Source organism: Pipistrellus hanaki, assembly GCF_964339955.1.
Source record: "Pipistrellus hanaki genome assembly, chromosome: 13".
Classification (NCBI taxonomy): domain Eukaryota; kingdom Metazoa; phylum Chordata; class Mammalia; order Chiroptera; family Vespertilionidae; genus Pipistrellus; species Pipistrellus hanaki.
Window position 1 is genome coordinate 13,893,310 of NC_140515.1, and position 19,476 is coordinate 13,912,785.

General features: G+C 49.4%; 1 protein-coding gene and 1 long non-coding RNA gene across 5 annotated transcripts in view; one reads left to right on the forward strand and one right to left on the reverse strand.

The window, feature by feature from the left end:
* Nucleotides 1–13,945, forward strand: part of PRICKLE2 (prickle planar cell polarity protein 2) — a 316,918-nt gene extending 302,973 nt beyond the window's left edge. For all 4 annotated transcript variants that reach the window (XM_084902708.1, XM_084902709.1, XM_084902710.1 and 1 more), the window contains one exon: nucleotides 7,742–13,945. In XM_084902708.1, the coding sequence (XP_084758834.1) occupies nucleotides 7,742–8,634 (893 nt within the window). In that variant the 3' untranslated portion in view covers nucleotides 8,635–13,945. The remainder of the gene's footprint in view (nucleotides 1–7,741) is intronic.
* On the reverse strand, nucleotides 11,665–15,156 carry LOC311631949. Its single transcript, XR_014796676.1, has 2 exons — nucleotides 14,283–15,156; nucleotides 11,665–14,186 (listed from the first exon to the last, which is right to left on the reverse strand). It is a non-coding gene; the product is annotated as an uncharacterized lncRNA (long non-coding RNA).
* Between the last annotated feature and the right edge of the window lie 4,320 nt (nucleotides 15,157–19,476).

The following is a 19,476-nucleotide window of genomic DNA, read 5'->3' on the forward strand; positions in this document are numbered from 1 at the left end:
GTGGCGTTAGAAGAAGTTTAAGTTTAAAAAATTTGGCCCTCAAAAAAATTTTCAATCATTGTACTGTTGATATTTGGCTCTGTTGACTAATGAGTTTGCCAACCACTGTCCTAGACCAAATGGTATAGAACACAGCGCCTTAGGGTTGGGAACCCAGAATCAGCCCTGGCCTTAGGAACCAGCTCCTGGCGAAGACTCTGATCTTCCATTGGGGCCAGTCTCCCGCTGGGGGCTGGACCGGAAATGCTCCCCTAAGGGGGAGGGGGGCACGGGGGAAGGAGGAAAGGGAAAGGGGGAGGTGGGCGGGGTCTGGGGGAGGGGCTGAAGCAGAAGCACCCACACTCCCCAGCCCTCTCAGCCCTCCCAGCCAGGGCCTCAGCAGCTGCGGACTGAAGGAAGCTGCTGCCAGCGCTCTCCCCGGGACCACAGGAGCAGAGGGCAGTCTCGTGACTACACGTGCGACCACATGGTCACATGGGACCCTGGCCGGGCTTGACACTGGAGCCGGGAAGCAGGGAAGATGCGTCCAGCGACAGAGATTTAAAGGTCCACGTGGGAGGAAAGTCAGGCGCACAGGCCCCCACCAGGGAGCTCTCCAGGCTCCCCGGGGGGAGAGCAGGCTGTGGCTGGGTTTGTGAGGGAGTTGAGAAAACCCCCGATTTTGGAGACATAGCACCCCTGACAGTGGAGCGCACTCATCCTTCCCTAGAGAGGCCACCGCACTGTCCGGGCTAGGCCAGGTGGTGTTTGCGGGATGGGGTGGGGCGCAGCCCTCAGCCTGGCCCAACAGCGGCCCCAGCACCCAGCTGCTCAGCAGTGGCTCTTGCCCCCCAGGGGCATTCGGCAATGTCTCAGGACATCTGAGTTATCACAACTGCAGAGCGTGTACTGTGTGCAGTGGGTGAGGCCAGGAATGCTAAGCATCCAACACGGCCCAGGCAGCCCCACAGAATTATCCTGCCCCGAAGCTGGCAGTGCTGAGGCGGAGAGCCCTGAGCTAGTGGCTGAGGGTATGAGGCTGTGGTCTCCGGGAGCAGAAGCACCTTTAGTCGTGAAGGACATTTTCCTGGAGCACCGGCACAGGTTCCTCCAGGCCCGAGGGCATGCGTCCCCAGGGTGCTGAAGACGCAGATTCGGATCCTGCAGGCTGCTGAGGGTGTATGTGGCTGCGCTGGTCCACAGGTCGCGCTTTGAGTGGCAAGAGGTTAGCTTGTGGTGATCGCCCCGTTCCTGTCCTTCTCCCTCATTCTCTTCCCACCCCCACCCCCAGCCTTCCCTGTCACACTCTGTTTGAACGCTTTCATGCCCTGTCACCAAAGAACATGTGGTGGTTAAACTCCACTGCCCAGATGGCAGCTGCTCTCCAGCTGTTGCCAATTTGGAATTCAGGGTGCTGATCGTATCAATTGACTTAATTGGAAAAAGGACCCCAAGGGGCTTGATCAAAGTGCCCCACACACGTAAGAAAGCTAGCCCCTCAGAGGCATGTTTGGCTTGGCCCGGGACGCTCCCGCAGCATGGCGGTCACGGCCTTGGGGATGCCCATGCTTCACCGACATTCCTGTTCTAACGCAGAGACTGGCTGTTCCTGGAAAGGACCAGATGGCAACTCTCTGACTCTTTGCAGCTCAGACTGTCTGGGTCACAGCCACTCACTCCGGCGCTGTATCAGGGAGGCAGCCACAGGCCGTGTGCAAATGAACAGATGCAGTTTAGTCGTGCTCCAATAAAACTTTATTTGCAAAAACAACTAAGGCGCTGGACATGACCCATTAGCAACATTTTGCAGTACCATATTCTGAACAGTTCCTGTTTATCCACTCTCTGCTTCAGCCCCACCCACCCTTCTCCCCCCCCCCAAAAAAAACAAACAAACAAACAAAAACACATAGGGAACCCTCACTGGCAGGAGCGGAATCCTCAGCCTGAGCAGTAAATGTCTAGAGGGCAGAGGTGAGGAGGTACCATTTCTCTTACCGCACAGAAAGGTGAGAGTGTCTCTTAGGTTGGCAGAAAGTCAGCTCTGGCTTCCTATGCCTGTTGTTGTTGTTTTTTGTTTTGTTTTGTTTTGTTTTTGTTTTGTTTCTTAATGTTTTTGGAGGAGTGGAAATGAAATAAATAAGACACAGAACGGTGTACCTTTACATCTGCACGTTCTTCTCTCGAGCCTTGAGCTCCTGGCTTCTGCTCTTAGAACAAATGGGGGAGGGGACACGGCACAGATGGCCTTTCTCTTCCCTCAGACCACAGCATCCTTGGAAAGCCTGGGTTTGTCTCGCTGTCCTGGCCTCTGTGAGACCTGTGTGCAGGGAGGGGACCCTGTTGGACAGCAGTGCTGCTGTTGCTACACGCCTGGCCGCACGTCGCTGCTGGCAGTTTACCCACAGAGGCCCAGGCTGCGTGCAGTACTGACCTCTCCTTGTGGGCTGAGGCCTGTGGCCTCCACAGGGGCCTGGACATCTGTGCAGCTGTGGGCCACACTGGCCCTGGGATGAGGGTGAATCACATCTAGGCCTTCGCTCCACAGTCTCCATCGAGCGCCTCGCACAAAGCCCGGCATTATTGGGAGAGAGAAAAACCCTCTTTGTCTATCAATAGGACAGAGTTCCACTTGAGAGGAGAGCGGCCTGGCATCGGTGCTCACGCTGGCGGGGATCTCCTGCTGGGACCTGATGAGGTGGTCAGACGGTGGGCTGCAGCCAGCGCCCTCTGAGAACTGGGTTCACAGTCTCCCCGCCCCTCCAGCCCTGCACTCCTGCACACATACATGCTCACACACACACATCATGGCTCTTGCAGCAGGGAAGGAAAAGTGCATTTATTGCAGGATCTCAGAGTGGCATTTGGAAGCCCCAGTCGGTTGGATTTGCAGCGTTTTGACAAATGGAATAAAGAGTTGAGTTGCATCTGGGTTGAAGAATAACCCCTTACTGCAGTTTGGAGGCACAAATTATTTTAACAGTGGTTTATCAGTAGTGAACACTTCCATGTGTGGGGGCCTGTGTGGCTCATGTTGCTAGATTCACTCATTCCTGTCATCGTGCATGCATCAAGCATTTGGTGTAAAATTCTTGGGACATGCTGTCTTTTCCTGGGGACTTTCAGGCCCCGCACACCTCCTTCCTGCATATTGAATCCAGGTCCCGGGATGGGGGCTAGCAAGCAGGAGCCAGCCCCTGCCCCTGTGTGGCTTATAGACTAGCCAAGGAGACTGGAAGGAAATAAAAACTATACAAATGTATTACAGCTGTGATGGATCTTAAAAAGGAAAGGTAGATATTTCCTCATCTAATAACCATGAGAGTTTTCAATCTCCGATGTTGTGCCCATTTTGCAGATGCTTCTCAGGAGGCTCAAAAGCTGCCGGAGACACCCAGCTAGGAAGTGGCTCTCTCTCCACTTGTGCTCAGAGTGAGAGAGGAGGGGGTGTTTACCGAAGTGAGGTGTGAACTGTGATACTACAGTTCCTTCTTGGGGAACGGGGCAACTGCTCATTTAAACAGACCTCACGAGTTTTGATTAATGAGACAAAACATTTTTTGTAGATGGAGAAGCTAATTTTAAATCGCATGTTCTTCACCTTTAAAATTGGAGAAGCCCCCGATGGTGGGCCATGTGATGAACCGCCAGCGGCAATGAGATTGATGGGTGTGGCCACTGGTGTTTTTGCTCCTCTCGGTTGGCGTCCCACAATCCACTGTTCTTTAGGTCTGGTCCACTCCAGGTCAGGGGGCGGTGGCTTCTTCCTGGCGGTGGGTAGTGTGGGGATTCATTGATCTCAACTCCACAAATGTTTCCTGAGCACCAGTGGAGTGCCAGCCGGTGCTGCTGGCAGGAGAGTAGAGAGAACAGGAGAAAAAGACCCCTTTCCCACGGCAGACATACATACACATGAGGAAAGTAAGTCAGGATGGGGCCTTCCCAGAGGTCAGGTACTGCAGCGAGACCAGTTGGTGGGGAACAGCCTCCCTCCTTTAGAAAGAGCGAGCTGGGCAGCACCATGGAAGAGGGGACTTTGACCCAAGGCCCTTGGTTAGAGGATGTCAGCTTTGCCAAAGGGAGAGCTCTCTGAAGGGGCTGGAGCAGGCCTGCAGGTGCTGGAGGAGGAGGGAGAGTGTAAGTGAGGTGGAACAGGGGGTGTGAGGAGCACCACGTAGCCAGTGGTTGTGGGGAGACAGGGCCTTGCGTTCCGCATAAGGACTCTGGGTCTGGCCACAGAGCCACCCTGTTGAGAAGCAAGTACACAGTTATTGCCCGTCTGTAGGCCATTTTATTCATGCCTGGAGAAAAATTCTGGAGTTAATAAGTGAGAACAGACAGACCAGGCAGCATTTCCAATCCCACCACACAACTGCTGGGGGCAGAGCCAGGTGTAGGTAACACTGAGTGGGCCCTGGTCTGGTGCACGGGCGCCCCTGCTCTTCCAGAGTGGGGGGACTAAGGGCCCCCTGAAGTCCCAGGACACAGGCCCATAGGCGGGAGGGCAACACCCTCCAGTGGAACTGACGCTGCCTGTCTTCACTGTTACCTCCTCAGTGAGACTGAATCTCTGCACACACAGGACATTCTCGCAAGTGCTGAGACTTCAGCGTGTTTAAAAGACGGGTTCCGGAGAACAGCATGTCTGGGAACGCATAGTGTTTGCTGGATTGTTAATGCTGACCCTAATTCCACTCCAGGGCGTGAGTAGACAGCTGGGCAAAGATCGGTGCGTCTACCTGTATAGCTTTTGCTCCTACATGTGATCTTTGAAGATTTTCCCTCCTTACTGAAGTTGATCCACTCACAGAACTTATTATCATCTCAGGTTTCTCCCTCTTCTCTCCGCCTTCAGGAGGGGAAGGTTCTGGGAGCGATGATGATGTGAACATCAGAGCTAAGCAGCTGGGAAAGCAGGAGTTGGCGGACTCAACTCCCCTTTTCCTGACAGTTACCCCAGTAATGAAATGAAATAAAATTTAAAAAATAGATGGATGACTGGACGGTGTATTGGTCAGAATACTTTCTTTCTTAAGTATCCTTCGGTCTAGAAAACCTTTCTTAGTCTTTCTGATACTGAATTTTGTAAAGAATGCAATCTATTTTCTTATTAGAACATTCCTCCTTTGGATGTCTTGTCTAATCATAGTTCTGAATTCATCCAGGATATGTATTCTTGACTGGAAGACTGTGTAAGTCACAGTGTGTCCCTCTTAGAACATCCTACTCAGAGGTGCATGAAGTCCAGTTCACCTTGTCAGCGATGTTAAGTTTGATCTCCACTAAAGTTCCTGAAGTTCCCCTTACAGATAATAAGCATTTGGGGGGGGGGGGGAAACACTTACTAACACGGAAATAATCTGCCACCCCCCTCAGATGTACCCCCAAAACTTAGCATACATTGACTCTTGCATGGACCAGTCTTTACAGGGGATGGTTACAAACCCAGCACTCCTGTCTGCACTCCCTGTGAGCATTCCATATACAAGAGCACACTCCTTCCCCCTTTTATTTATTGACTAGAGGCCCATGGCACAAAGAGATTCATAGAATAGGCCTTCCTGCCTTTGGCTTCCAGCACTGGGTTTCCTCTGGCACCCAGGACCCAGGCCTTCACTCTGGCCAGAGTCTGGCATCTTTGTCTTTGCTGCAGACTCCAGAGTCTGCAGTCTTCATCTTCGCTGTTCCCAAATGCCGCTCCTTTAGATCTTTTCACCCACTCCTGCCCCCCGCCCCCGCCCTCCCTCTCATAGCAAGCATCCTGCCCCGCCCAGCCACTCCATACCTGGAGCAGCTTGGCAGCTGCCATCTTTGTCCTTCTGATTTGCATATTTCCTCCTGATTGGCTAGTGTGTGTAGTGGGGTGATGATCAATTTCCATGTTTCTCTTTTATTAGTGTAGATGTTTTTATCTGTTGTCAGTATGGACTCATGAATTCCTGTTTTTTTCAGTGGTTTATAAGTCATTACTGTTTTAAATATTATAATGCTCAAATTGCTCAGCTTTGGTTAATGGGAAGCCCTTGAAGTGTTCTTCTGACAAACTCCCATCGCTTTTTATTGCTAACACTGCCTTACTTTTTGGCATAGCATGATGTTCCAGACTCATCTCTTACCTTCCCTTCTCCTGTCCTAGAATTGGCCATTTCTTTTAATGGGAAGGCTATAAAGGACCACAATTTATTTATCCTTTTCCTGTTAATAAAAATTTGAGTTGTTTCTTATTCTGAGCTATTCTAAAGAAAGCTTCTCTGAATACCCTTGGGCATTTTTTGGACTAATGAATGGATATATACTCAGAAATGGTGATAGAAAGTCATAGAATCTCATATACCCAACAGAAATTAGTAAGTCCATAAAAAAAGGACACATTCAAAGTAGCCTTGTCACACTCTGTGTGTGTGTGTGTGTGGGTGTGTGTGTGTGTGTGTGTGTGTGTGTGTGTGAACAGGCACACTTAGCTTTAGTAGATATTGATAAGCAGTTTTTCTAAGTGCTCATAATATCCATTTACCAGTGGAGCAGAAGCAAGTTGTTGGGCCCAGTAAGTGGGGAGGAGTAATCATGGTAGGGTCATAATGGGCCTTAGCAATAAAAGACATGTTACCTCCGACCAGAAAAGGCAAAATTGGTGATCCTTTCAATAGATAGATAATGAGCCCAGCCAGTGTGGCTCAATGGTTGGGCCTTGATCTATGAACCAGGATATCATGGTTCGATTCTTGATCAGGGCACATTCCTAGGTTGGGGGCTTGATCCCCAGTAGGGAGTGTGCAGGAGGCAGCTATCAATGATTCCCTCTCAGCATTGATGTTTCTATCTCTCTCTCCCTCTCTGAAGTCAATAAAAAAATATATTTTAAAAATAGATAACGAGACATTATGGGATCTTTCCACCTGGTCCATTCTTAAGTTTCTCTTTAGATTGCTGCTTTACGATGGGCAGGATGGAAGGAATTGAAGTCGGGAATCTCCCGTGACCTTCAAGAAACGGTTTCTATGTCAGTAATACCGGCATAGCACTTAGGGAAGGCAGGTCCACTGCTGGGGCCCTGCTATTACGGAGCGTTTAGGGTCACTGCTTGGTTTAAGAAGTGCCGCCCCAGGGGAAGGACTGTCCCCGAGCCCCACTCACATCCTCGGGCTGCTGGCGGCTGCTGGGGACCCCTTTAGAGCCTGGAGCACTCATTTACTGAACAGTCTGGGGCAGTGCATGTCCCTCTGTCCACGCCCAGGGAGGCGTTTCGTTTTCCAGGTATTTGAGAGACATCAGGCAGATGAGGGAACTGCTGGAAGCTGACAGGGCACTGAACTGGCCCGGCATCCGGGACTAGACTCCAGGCTCAGTTTTGCCAGGAAGTGCGTGGGCATGGCCCACCTCCTAAGTGTCCTGGTCCAGCACGCCTGCCCTGGGTGGCTGTGGTGACCACTGGCCTCACAGAGGCCCTGGAGGCTATTTGGAGAGTGAAATCCAAACGGAGCGGCATCCCACACAAGAAGCCCCAGGCGCTCCTGGAAGCTCGGATGAGCCTCTGCAGGAATTAACGAGTCTGCAGGTGCATCTCAGCCAGGGTCCTGGGTGGGTAGTGCCCGCGGTGGGTGGGGAGGGCCCTCCCGCACCCTTTCCCAGCAGGCTCTGTGCGTGTCCACTGCACAGCCACACGCAGCGACCCTGAGTGACGAGCACGCAGAGGCCCCACAGCCACAGCGGCCCCCATCCCCGCCCTCGGCATTAACTCCAGCGCCCTGTGCTCTCCCCGCAGGCCTCTCCGCGGACGGCGGCGCCAAGCGCCAGGAGCACCTGTCGCGGTTCTCCATGCCCGACCTCAGCAAGGACTCGGGCATGAACGTGTCTGAGAAGCTGAGCACCCTGGGCACGCTCAACTCGTCCGTGCAGTTCCGCAGCGCCGAGTCGGTGCGCAGCCTGCTGTCGGCGCAGCAGTACCAGGACATGGAGGGCGGCCTGCGCCAGCTCGGCGCCCCGCTGGGCTACCGGGACCGGCAGGCCCGCGGCGGCCGGATGCACCAGAGCTTCGACTTCGACCCCGGCGCGGCGGCGGGCAGCCAGCTGCCAGGGCCCGACGGCGGCGCCAGGATCCAGCCCATGAGCGAGCGCACGCGGCGGCGCAGCGCGTCCCGCGACGACCCCCGCCACTTCCGGCCGCACCACCGGTCGCGCCGGTCGCGCCGCTCGCGCTCCGACAATGCGCTGCACCTGGCGGGCGAGCGGGAGGCGGCGGCCCGCCTGCAGGAGCGGCCCCCGCTGCTCCGGAGCGGCCGCGAGGACTACGACCAGTTCCTGCGCCAGCGCAGCTTCCAGGAGAGCCTGGGCCGGGGCTCCCGCCGGGACCTGTACGGCCAGTGCCCGCGGACCGTGTCGGACCTGGCCCTGCAGAACGCCTTCGGGGAGCGCTGGGGGCCCTACTTGGCAGAGTACGACTGGTGCTCCACCTGCTCCTCCTCCTCGGAGTCTGACAATGAGGGCTACTTCCTGGGGGAGCCCATCCCGCAGCCCGCCCGCCTGCGCTACGTGACCAGCGACGAGCTGCTGCACAAGTACAGCTCCTACGGCCTCCCCAAGGCGTCCACGCTGGGCGGCCGGGGGCAGCTGCACAGCAGAAAGCGGCAGAAGAGCAAGAACTGCATCATTTCCTAATCTGATAGGGGCGGGGAAGATGGGAGCTAAGAATGTAAATTCAGAAACTTGCACTGTTTTGTTTTTTTTCTTTCTTGGAAAGCGCTTTTTGGGTGATTGCTGGGGGGAGAAGAAGGGGCATGCTCTCCGCGGAGGAAGGCAAGGTCGCAGGTGGACTCGGTCGGTAGTCACAGTTCTCGGCATGTGGACTATTATGATTTGCACATTTCACTTTGGAAACGCGATGGACTGTGCGGCGGAATCTAGTCCGGTCGGTCGCCTCGGTGTGTGCAGTTGCCACTCCTGAGATGGCAGATTGCTTCCTGCTCGCTTGTAATTCCTCCTCTCTGGTTCTCTTCCTTTTAGGACCCTTTTTTCCCCCCAGTAAGTAATTTGTTTATTTAGCCAGGACCCCAAGACTAAGTTATTTACATGTCCATTGTAAATGCGATGTAAATGAGAGTTCTGATAAAATATTTTTGTATTTTGTAATATCAAAGGAATTTCTATATGGTTAGACTCAGTGAAACCCGCATGCCATCCGCATCGTCTTTGTGTAGTATTCCGAGTGGCCAGGACCACCACCTTTTTTCCTTTTTTCTATTACAAACTTGTTACATGTCAGTGAGACTTTTTTCAAAGGAGTTTATTCCATTTGGCTTTTTGTGGCGGAAAAAAAAAAACACAACACAATTATTCTATCCAAAGCATTTTACGCACTAGTCCGTCTTAAGGAGCCATCCTTAAGTCCACTCCCACCCTCAGTAGAATGTATTCTCTACGAAGTGGTAGTCATTTTTTAAATAGCGAACATAACCTTTGCCCGTTAGAGAAACCAATCAGTGTCAGTCAAGTTCCTCGAGACACGCCACCCCTGCCGGGAACCTTGGAGCTGCTCACGATTGATCTCTTTCTTGGGGAAATACAGTGACTGTGAGTGGTGCCGTTGTGTGCCGTCAGCATGATGTTGTTCTGAATGTGGCATTATTTTCTGGTGCTCATGTTTCCCGGATTGTACTATCCGCTTTTCTTAGCCAAGGCAACTGCCTTAGCCTAACAACCAGTTGTCCTCATTGCAAATGAACTTGGGCCTTAGGACTTAGGGGCAGATGGGTTCTGACGGGGCTCTGGGAGGGACAGCCTGTCCTAGATGGTGCGTCATGAGTGGAGAAGGCATGAGGTGGTCAGAGAGCAGGGCGAGGGTAGAACTGACGGGGTTAGGAAGGAAGGGCCAAGGCCAAGAAGAGTTTCTGGAAATGAAGTAGAGGAACGGGGACGGCCAGCTTGACTGAGGAAATCATTCCGCTAATACCCTCCCTGCCCAGAGTGTCTGGGTCAGGTCAGGAGGCGTCAGCGGAAATGCCTTGAAAAGCAGACGTGGTTGAAAGGATTTCCATTGTGAACGTAAGGGGACCTTTGGTCAGACTGAAAAATGGGCTCAAAAGTGAATTTGCTTCAAGAAGACATTTCACGGTTGTGTTGTTTATAGTAAAATAAAGCTCCCTACCTTGCTTCAGTTCAAAATGAAGCGCTTGCTTTTCCCCCCATTCTCCTCCTCCCCTCAACGGATTGTGGCGGTGGAACTAACCCGTCGCAGGACCCACCTTTAGTGAGACGTTCTGTCCATGTGCTACCCGGTCTATCTCAGTGGCCTCTGCCGTGGTGAGGTGCGCGTGGTCTCTTTTCAATGCAGTAGTTACTATTTTCTAGTATTTTTTACGGAGAGAATGTGAAACGTGGCTTTTCAGACCCCACTCCAGGTGGGTCTGGGGAAAGGAAGGCTGTTCGGGCTGTCCAAATGGCGCTCCATTCAGGATGTATTAAAGTAATTTGCTTTTCAGGTATTACTATGACATTTGTCATTGTCACTGATTTTTTTTAAAAAAGCAATACAAGTGTTGGTTGTGGCTGTTTTCCGCATGCTATCTTCATATCTAAATGCTTCCTTAAGTATCCGAGCCTCCGGAGAATTACTCTTATTACGTCTGTATAGTAAGTCTGTAAACTGCTTGGCAAACTGATTTTAAGAAATAATGTGCAACATCACATGACTAACGTGGCAGGTTTCTGGTAGAAATTGGGCAAGTCCAATTTGGATTTTCGAGTTCCTTGATTGGTGAGAATAGAAAGGGGTTTTGGAAAAAGAGAAGAAGGAGATGACTTTGTGGCCCGGGACCCAGTGAAGGGAATTCTCCTGGTAAAGGTTGCCTTCTACCTCCGTCCTTCTCAGAGTACCTCTTGCAATTCCCAGGTGAGGCTTCACCCCACCAGCAGAAAGAAGAAGGTGGCCTAGAAACTGACACATAACGAGTGTCCAAAGGAATTGAGGAAATGAGCAACTTGCCATCTGGTCGCCCTAACTGGTCAGAGCTTGATGTGTCGTAGATAGAAGCCTCGGGGTCAGACTGTCTGCAGGTGAGGTCCCCTACATCAGGATCAAACTGTCTGCAGGTGTGGTCCCCTCCATTGGTTCCACACACATGCAGTGCTCACCTTACAGAGAATCCAAGGAGGAGGGCTGAATCCCCACGGTGATGGAGGCCCTCAGGTGAAGGCCCAGAGCGAGCAGGGTGTCCTGGCACTGGGAGTTCCACCTGTTGGTGACAACTTACATGTAACATCCCAGAATACCACTCCCCAAAATTCTGTGCGTTCTTTTCTGGGTCCTTAGCAGCTGATTCCTCCATCATAGTTACTAGCTCTTCCTGGTCAAGTTGCCCTGTGAGGGAGGCCTGACCTCCCCTCTTCTTACATCATCATTTCATCTTCAATAGACTGTTTCTATCAAAGTAATCTTTTCCCAGTTTCCTCTCCGCTCTCATGCCTTAGGGCCGTGGTCGGCAAACTGTGGCTCCTGAGCCACATGTGGCTCTTTGGCCCCTTGAGGGTGGCTCTTCCACAAAATACTATGGCCTGGGCCAGTCTATTTTGAAGAAGTGGTGTTAGAAGAAGTTTAAGTTTAAAAAACTTGGCTCTCAAAAGAAATTCTAATTGTTGTACTGTTGATATTTGGCTCTGTTGACTAATGAGTTTGCCGACCACTGCCTTAGGGTTTTGTTTGTTTTTCTACCTCTCCTCATATGAGTCCTCTTCTTGCCTTTAGGTTAACACCACAGCATTAAGGTACAGTTCATGTCCCACTTGCTGCTCAGTTCAGTGGCCTCAGAACTGGTCCTCTCCCAAGAAGTGGAAGTCATTGACAGTGTCCTGGATGGCCTGCCAATGCACCACCTGTGATCCTGCGGACAGGTTTCTTAGCAGGCTGGTGGCACTGAGCGTGGCATTCAGGTACCCCTCCCGCTGTGTAGTTCTGGGATCTCTACCAAGTGTGAAAGTGAGTGAGCTGAGGGAAACCAGAACTGTGCTTCTTGGTTTGGCACATGTTCAGAGGAGGAGAATTCCTGTTAGTTCAACAGCTTCTCTCCGTCTTCATCTTGTGTTCTCCAGGCCTTCCATTCCACCCTCAGTCAGCTCAGTGGCCGAGCAGTTTTGTATATCTACTATGGGACCTGCGGCAGCTCTTTCTGATTCTTCGTTCTGTAGGATGCTCCCGCACTGCATCAAGGCTCCATTTCCTTCTCCTGCAGCAGCTTCCTGCTTCCTGGTCCCACTAGCCATGGTGGAGGTCAGGTGGGGCCAGTGGTGGAGTTCAGGTGGGGCCAGTGATGGCATATACGTAGCAAATGCTCTGCCACCTGGGCAGGTATAACCAGTGCATCACTGTGTGCATTCTAGAGGACATGGGTGTACTGGTAGCCTCAAAAATCTGTGGCACTCCACCAGCCAGAACCTGTTGGTCAGAATTGATCTTATTTGTCTAATCACAAAACTTATTTATGAACTGACTCTTATTTAAGTCTTTTTACTCTGGGCTTCTTTGCCGTTGGGCAAAAACAGCCACTTAGGAGGCATCATTCCTAAATAACTGTGAGAGTCCAGTTCCCATGCCCCCAGATTGTGGGTGCTGACAGGAGCTGACCTCTTTAGGCGAAACGAAGACAAATCTCTTTCTTTTCCCTTCTCGTGTCCTTGGACAAATATTATAGTCAGCCCCTGTTCGTCCTCTTGCGGGGATCAGATAAGAGTTCATCCTTGTCTTCATCTAATCCACCTTCTAACAAGAAATAACACAAATATTTAAATTCCAAGGGGAAGTGCTCTTCGTGTATTTCTAACAGAAACCAGATGCTAACACCTAAGAAGGAGAATCTATGACAAGGGAAGTGGAAGGTGGAACCAGCTAGCTGAAAATTTCCTGTCGGAATAGTTGCTGTTAGCAACTGTTCACACCTCAGGGCTTCGGAAGGGCTCTGGACAGCAGGTCTTCTTCCCACCCACACGCAGCCGGCACCTCACAGAAGCTTGGCATCCAGGTGTAGCTCAGCCGAGCCGCCTCTGCCGATGTGGAAGGCAGTCCCATGCCCCCTTTGAGGTTCATGTACCTCTCTAAGCGCTAGAGGAGCAGAAAGGAAGAGAGCTTTGCCTTGCTTCCAGCGGTTGGTCCCTCTGGGACCCGGCAGATATGAACCCTTGATTGTCTGACCGCTTGGAAGTAGTCACCATGGTTAGGACCAAGAAAGGATTTGATTCTTTTTCCATTTTCTCGTAATAGTCGCCCAGTCAACACAAGACTCATAAAACATGACTCACTGTTTTATAGGCTGACTTCCTGCTGACAAAGCTAGCTTTCCTCCAGGGGAATACGAAGGAGGGAGAAGCTCCCTTAGTGCCAGGAAAACATTTCTGTGACTCCGATATGATGAACCCATAGGAAAGGAAAAAAATTGTCTATCCTGTGAGTTTTCTGAGACGTCACTTCACCCTCCTGGGGATTTAGCCATTGATGTCCAAGAGGTCACTGACCAAGCTTTAATACATTTTTCTGAAAGAGTTAACTCACCAGTAAGGTCTGTTCTCAAGCCTTTCTGATGATTTCCGTATTTTCCCATGAAGCATTTTGGTTCTCTTCATGGACCCTGACTTAACACTCTGTGGCCTACAAGTCCTCCATTCTCCTTAGCAAATCAGGACTTGGGCTTTTTCCTTCTCCCTAAACGCATTCTTCCCCGCCCAGGACTGCTTTGCCCATCTCCTGCTTTGATTCCAAGTACAGGCGAGGCCTCGGAGGGCTGAGGGGGTGAGGCGGGCCGGTGTGCTGTGTGTGAGCGTCGCGCCGTTTGTTCAGAAGGTCTGCAGTGGCCTTTGGTGCAGGCTCTGCCAGAGACTGTCGTGAACACTTTGCTTGAGATCCTGTACAATGGATATGCTGTTTTACTGATGTCTGTAATACATTTGTAAACTTCCAATAAAATTTGAGTAAAAGTGTTGCCATTTCTCCCTCGCTTTCCAGATTTTTGAAATGCGTTGCCTTTGAGCATCTTAACAGAAAAGAGAGAAACTGCTAGTGTCCTGGGTGAGGTTCACTATGAAAGATGAGCCTGCCTGTGTTCATCTGAATGTCTCAACTGCAGCCTTTTCCGCTTTGGGGCCAGTTCTCCGTGGCGGAGGACTCTTTGGGGCCAGTTCTCTGCGGCGGAGGACTCTTTGGGGCCAGTTCTCTGCGGCGGAGGACTCTTTGGGGCCAGTTCTCTGCGGCGGAGGACTCTTTGGGGCGGGCCAGTTCTCTGTGGCAGAGGACTCCTTGGGGCCAGTTCTCTGTGGCGGAGGACTCTTCGGGGCCAGTTCTCTGTGGCGGAGGACTCTTCGGGGCCAGTTCTCTGTGGCAGAGGACTCTTTGGGGCCAGTTCTCTGGCGGAGGACTCTGTGCTTTGTGGGATGTTGAATAACGTCTCTGACCTCCACCCACAGACAGCAGTAGCACGCCTCCCCCTGAGTTGTAAGAACCAAAGTGTCTCCATCCATTACACCTATTATGATGATGACTAGTTAAAAAAAAAAAAAAAAAAAAAAAGCTAGAAATAGCAAGTGTGGGCGAGGATGTGAACAAAATGGGAACCCTCGCGCACTTTGGTGGGAATATATCATGGCCCAGCCTCTGGAAAACACGGTGTTCCTAAACATCTTTAAATAGAATCACCATATGACCCAGCAATTCTTCTGGATCTATACCCAAATAATGGAAAGCACAGCCTCAAAAAGATATCTGTACACCATGTTCATATCAGCATCATTCACACTTGGCTAAAAAGATGGAATCAAACTTAATAGCCATCAGTGGGTGAATAGATAAATAAAATGTGATATATACATACAATGGGTGAACCTTGAGAATATGAAGATACATGAATTAAGCCAGTCACAAGAATATAAATACTGCATAATTCCATTTATATGAGGCAAAATTCATAGGAGAAGTTGCACGGTGGTTGTCCAGTGCTGGAGGGAGAGCTGAATGGGGAATTGTGTAATGGGTATACAATTTTTTTCAAGATAAATATTCTGAAAATTGAGTGCACAATAATGCGAATGTACTTAACACTATTGAACTGTACATTAAAATGATAAAATTTTATGTCTTAATTTTTAAATATGTTTTTATTGATTTCAGAGGGAGGAATGGAGAGTGAGAGAGAGCTAGAAACATCAATGAGTTAGCACCTCACACCTGCCAGAATGACTACCATCAATAAATCAACAGACCACATGTGCTGTCGAGAATGTGGAGAAAAGGGAACCCTTGTGCACTGCTGGTTGGAATGCAGACTGGCATAGCCACTGTGGAAAACAGTATGGAGTTTCCTCAGAAATTAAAAATGGAACTGCCATTTGACCCAGCGATCCCACTTCTAAGAATATATCCTAAGAAACCCGAAACACCAATCAGAAAAATTATATGTACCCCTAGTAGCATTATTTGCAATAGCTAAGATGAGCAAACAGCCCAAGTGTCCATCAGTAAATGAATGGATTAAAAAACATAGTGGAATACTATGCAACTCTAAAAAAGAAAGATCTCTTTATCTTTTGAGACAGCATGAAGGGGTCCATAGACTTATTATGCTAAGTGAAATAAATCAGTCAGAGAAAGGTAAGTATCACATGATCTCACTTATATGTAGAATCTAATGAATAAAATAAACTGGCAACCAAAACAGATCCAGAGACATGGAAGCATGGAGAGACTGAATCTCAGAGGAAAGCAGGGGGCGGGAAGAGATTAACCAAAAAATTTATATGCATATATGCATAATTCATGGACACAGACAATAGTGTGGTGAAGGCCTCTGGGGGTAAGGGAAGAAGGCAGGAGCAGGTCGAAGGGGTCAATGTGGGGATAAAAGGAACATCTGTAATACTTTCAACAATAAAAATAAATTTAAAAAAATAAAGTTGTTTACATTCTACTTAGACCTAGCATCTCAAAGGAAAGTTTCTCCAACCCCCCAAAACCTATCACTCCAATTGGCCTCATCTCAGACAAGTAGTGTATTCAAAGAAACACCATTAGGGAACCAAAAATATTATAAATCTATATGTACTATTTATTTCAAATCTGTACTGTCTCCAAGGAAATGCTAAAGGAGGAGATGATAATTTTTTTAGAGCGAGAGGGGGGAAAGAGTAGAGAGAGAGAGAGAGAGAGAGAAAGAGAGAGACATCAATGTGAGAGAAACTTTGATTGGTTGTCTCCAATATGCACCCTGACCAGGAATCAAACCTGCAACCTGGGCACGTGCCCTAATTGGGGATTGAACCTGCAACCTTTCAGTATATAAGACGATACTCCAACCGAGCCACACTGGTCCAGGTGAGGGAGTTGAATTTTAATGCACAGCAAACGTTCCTGCCCCTCCCACTATTCTGCACATGATGCCAGCTTTCCCTCAAACTCTCTCCTACTCTCAACTTCCACCCCAAACACACCAAGTGTACAGACCTTATTCTGCCCCACTTTCCCTTCTCCTTCACCTGCTCTTTATTATGCAAATCAAATCAGTTAGTCTGTGGGGTTTAGTTTTCATATCCGCTTCACCTGATGCCAAAACTATGCTGTGCTGTTTCTAACACTGGGTGAATTTGTCTCTCAGGCTGCAGGTGCCATCCAAGTCTTTCCTCTGACTTTGTAGCCTGTGTGAATTCCGTTCAGCTGGCAGCCTCCTTCCAGGTAAGATGATGCCTCTGGGAAAGTCGTTGGGGTCAAGGTCCTGGTCAAGGTCCATGACCTTTGTGGTAGACCAAGTCTCAGGTCTGCCACCTTCTATCTATCTTCAGCTAATTGTGTCTCAGACATATCCAGACAGGAACGTGCAAGCCACATCAATGGAAACCACTGCATGATGGGCATATGACAATGAATGGCATGGAATCCAACCAAACTGATCTTTCCGTTCATTCACCATATCTCTCCCTTGCATCTAAACCTTTGCACTTGCTGTTCCATGCACTTCAGTCAGCCTCCTGTCTATTCAGTTCCATCTGCCTGCTTCTCGTTCTTCAGTGCTCAGCTTAGTCCTGGTTCCTCCAGTATGAAAGTCTGCTCTCAGCAAGTTAGAAATTGGTGCCTCTGCCTTGGACTCCATGGGATTCTACATCCCCTACCACCAGCTCGTAATTGAGTTTCTTCCTGTTCCCCATGGGGGCCGGGATTCTGGCTGTCTTTCAGCATTCTTCAAAAAATTTCGGAAAAGAATGTCAAAAGGGAGATTCCTAAAGCCCCTGGTTCAGTATAAAAAGGGTGACAGGAGAGAGTGGGCTTAGCCTTTCACGCCTTGGAGTGTTCTGGTTCCCTGCACACAGTCTTCCTTCTAACAGGAAGCTCTGTCCTCTGGATGATGAGTGGCTGCAAGGCAGAATTTTCCTCCCATCTCCCTATTAGTGGCTGTGCCTGTGATCAAGCTTGCATTACTGCGTTTCCCCCAAATTGGTACTCTATCACAAGCTCCAGCTAAGCATAGTGTTTTCCAATTTTAAGTAATAATGCCCTTGGACTCTGTAATGAAGCTATCAACATTTCAAGTACTATCACCTATAAATGCAAAAACAAAGTGAGGGGTTCATGCCACTGAATTATAATCAGATGATTTATGATAGAGTGAACGAATCATCACTGGGAAGTGAAGGAGTAAAAATAAAATCAATGTCAATCTGGAAAATGCTACCCAGAAATAAACTTTTATTAGCAAGTGGAATAAATTATCATATTTCAACATGCTTCTTTCATGGGTGCAGTGCTAATTATACTAATGTTGTTTATTGGAGCATGTGCCTGAGCAAGCCAGGACAAAATCAGGTCACACTTAGCAGGCAATAGAACCCTACAGCTGAATTAGAAATAAATAGATGGTATGACACTTAATAAAAGCTCCACTATAGAAGAAACACAAAGGAAAAAGTTGATGCTTGCTATCCTGTAATGAAAAATAAATCTAGAAAAAGCAAATGTTTTTCTAACATTTTGGACTCAATTAATTATACTTATTACCAGGAGCCCATGGACAAAAGTTTGTAAAGGCATACATTCAAAAGGCTGGAAATTCTAAAGATTAAATTGTTAGAGATATTAAAACCAACTTACTCATTCTACAATCTAGACTTTTCTTTCTTCTGTTTTTACCAGAGTGGAAAAACAAACCTTGCCACCTACAATATGAGGTGACGCTTCCTTGAGCTATAAAAAAGATGGAAGAACTATGAACATATCCCAAAGTCCATAATGAATTCCACTGACCTAAAGAGAAGGGAGAATAACTATATATTTTTTTTCATTTTACAATCATTCCCAGGAAAAGAGCCCATCATCTGTAAAATCTATCCTCTAAGTCTCATCTGTCAACTGTGTGAAAGCTGTTCCTCAGTTCTGCAGGAGAATGACTCGGGGAGTTTTGTGTAGAGTGGATGTGACTGAGACATTTGATGCTCACTGACATATCCATGTCTTCCCTCCCACTGCCCAGCCCCCTTACAGGTGGGCAGGGTCATGTGAATAAAACTGACCATAGAACCAAGGGGAAGGAAGGTGTCACTTCCAGGCCAAGTGAGTAAACAGCCGGTAGGCACTTACTTACAGTCTCTGAACCCATGCCCTGGTGACCGGGGCTCAGCAGGTTAAGATGCTGAGTCACTGTATGGAGGCAGATCAGATCCCTGAGGACCAGAAGGATGAAGCAAAAGTTTCTCGCTAGCCTGCGGGCCCATTCGGTGTAGACTTCAGGTATCTAGTTGTCTGAGGCATGGCAGAAGGTCCCATCCCCCCCAACATGTTAACTCTGCAAACCACTGATTACTAGTCAGTCTGCCTTGTTTCACCATTCACGTTTTTAAAAAATTTATCTTTATTGTTGAAATATTAGAGACGTCCCCTTTGTCTGTGTGTGTGTGTGTGTGTGTGTGTGTGTGTGTGTGTGTTTCTATTGATCCCCTTCACTCTGTTCCTGCCCCTCCCAGGCCTCCACCACTCTGTTGTCTGTATCCCTGGGTTATGCATAGATGCATATATAAGTTTTTTTCTGCTGCTTTGAGTCCCCCCTTCCTATTTCTTATCTGAACTGAGCAGATGGCCCCAGCCATGGGCTCTGAACTAGGAGTGTTTTCAAAGGGTCACTGCATCTCCAGAGAAATGCTCCCATCAGGCCTACCTGAGGTCTACCCGGAGCTGGCCCAAGGGCTGAAGGAAAGTGTTTGCTTGTCCCTCTGGTCCTCAGGGTGTTGCTGGACACCACACAGAGCCAGAGCTGAGCAGTGCTCCATACTTAGGAGGCAGCAACATGGGCGCTGACTGATGGCTCTCCTGCCAGTGCCTTCCTCCCCCACACAGGGTCACCAACCAGGAGTAAATACACCACTGAGCCCCCTCAGCAGCTGGGAGGGGGAAATTCTCCAGCATCCAGCCTTGTCTTTGTGCCTCTGGCAGCCTCTCAGCTGCTTGGCAGTGTTTTGAGTAGAACCACCCTCACTCAGGAGATA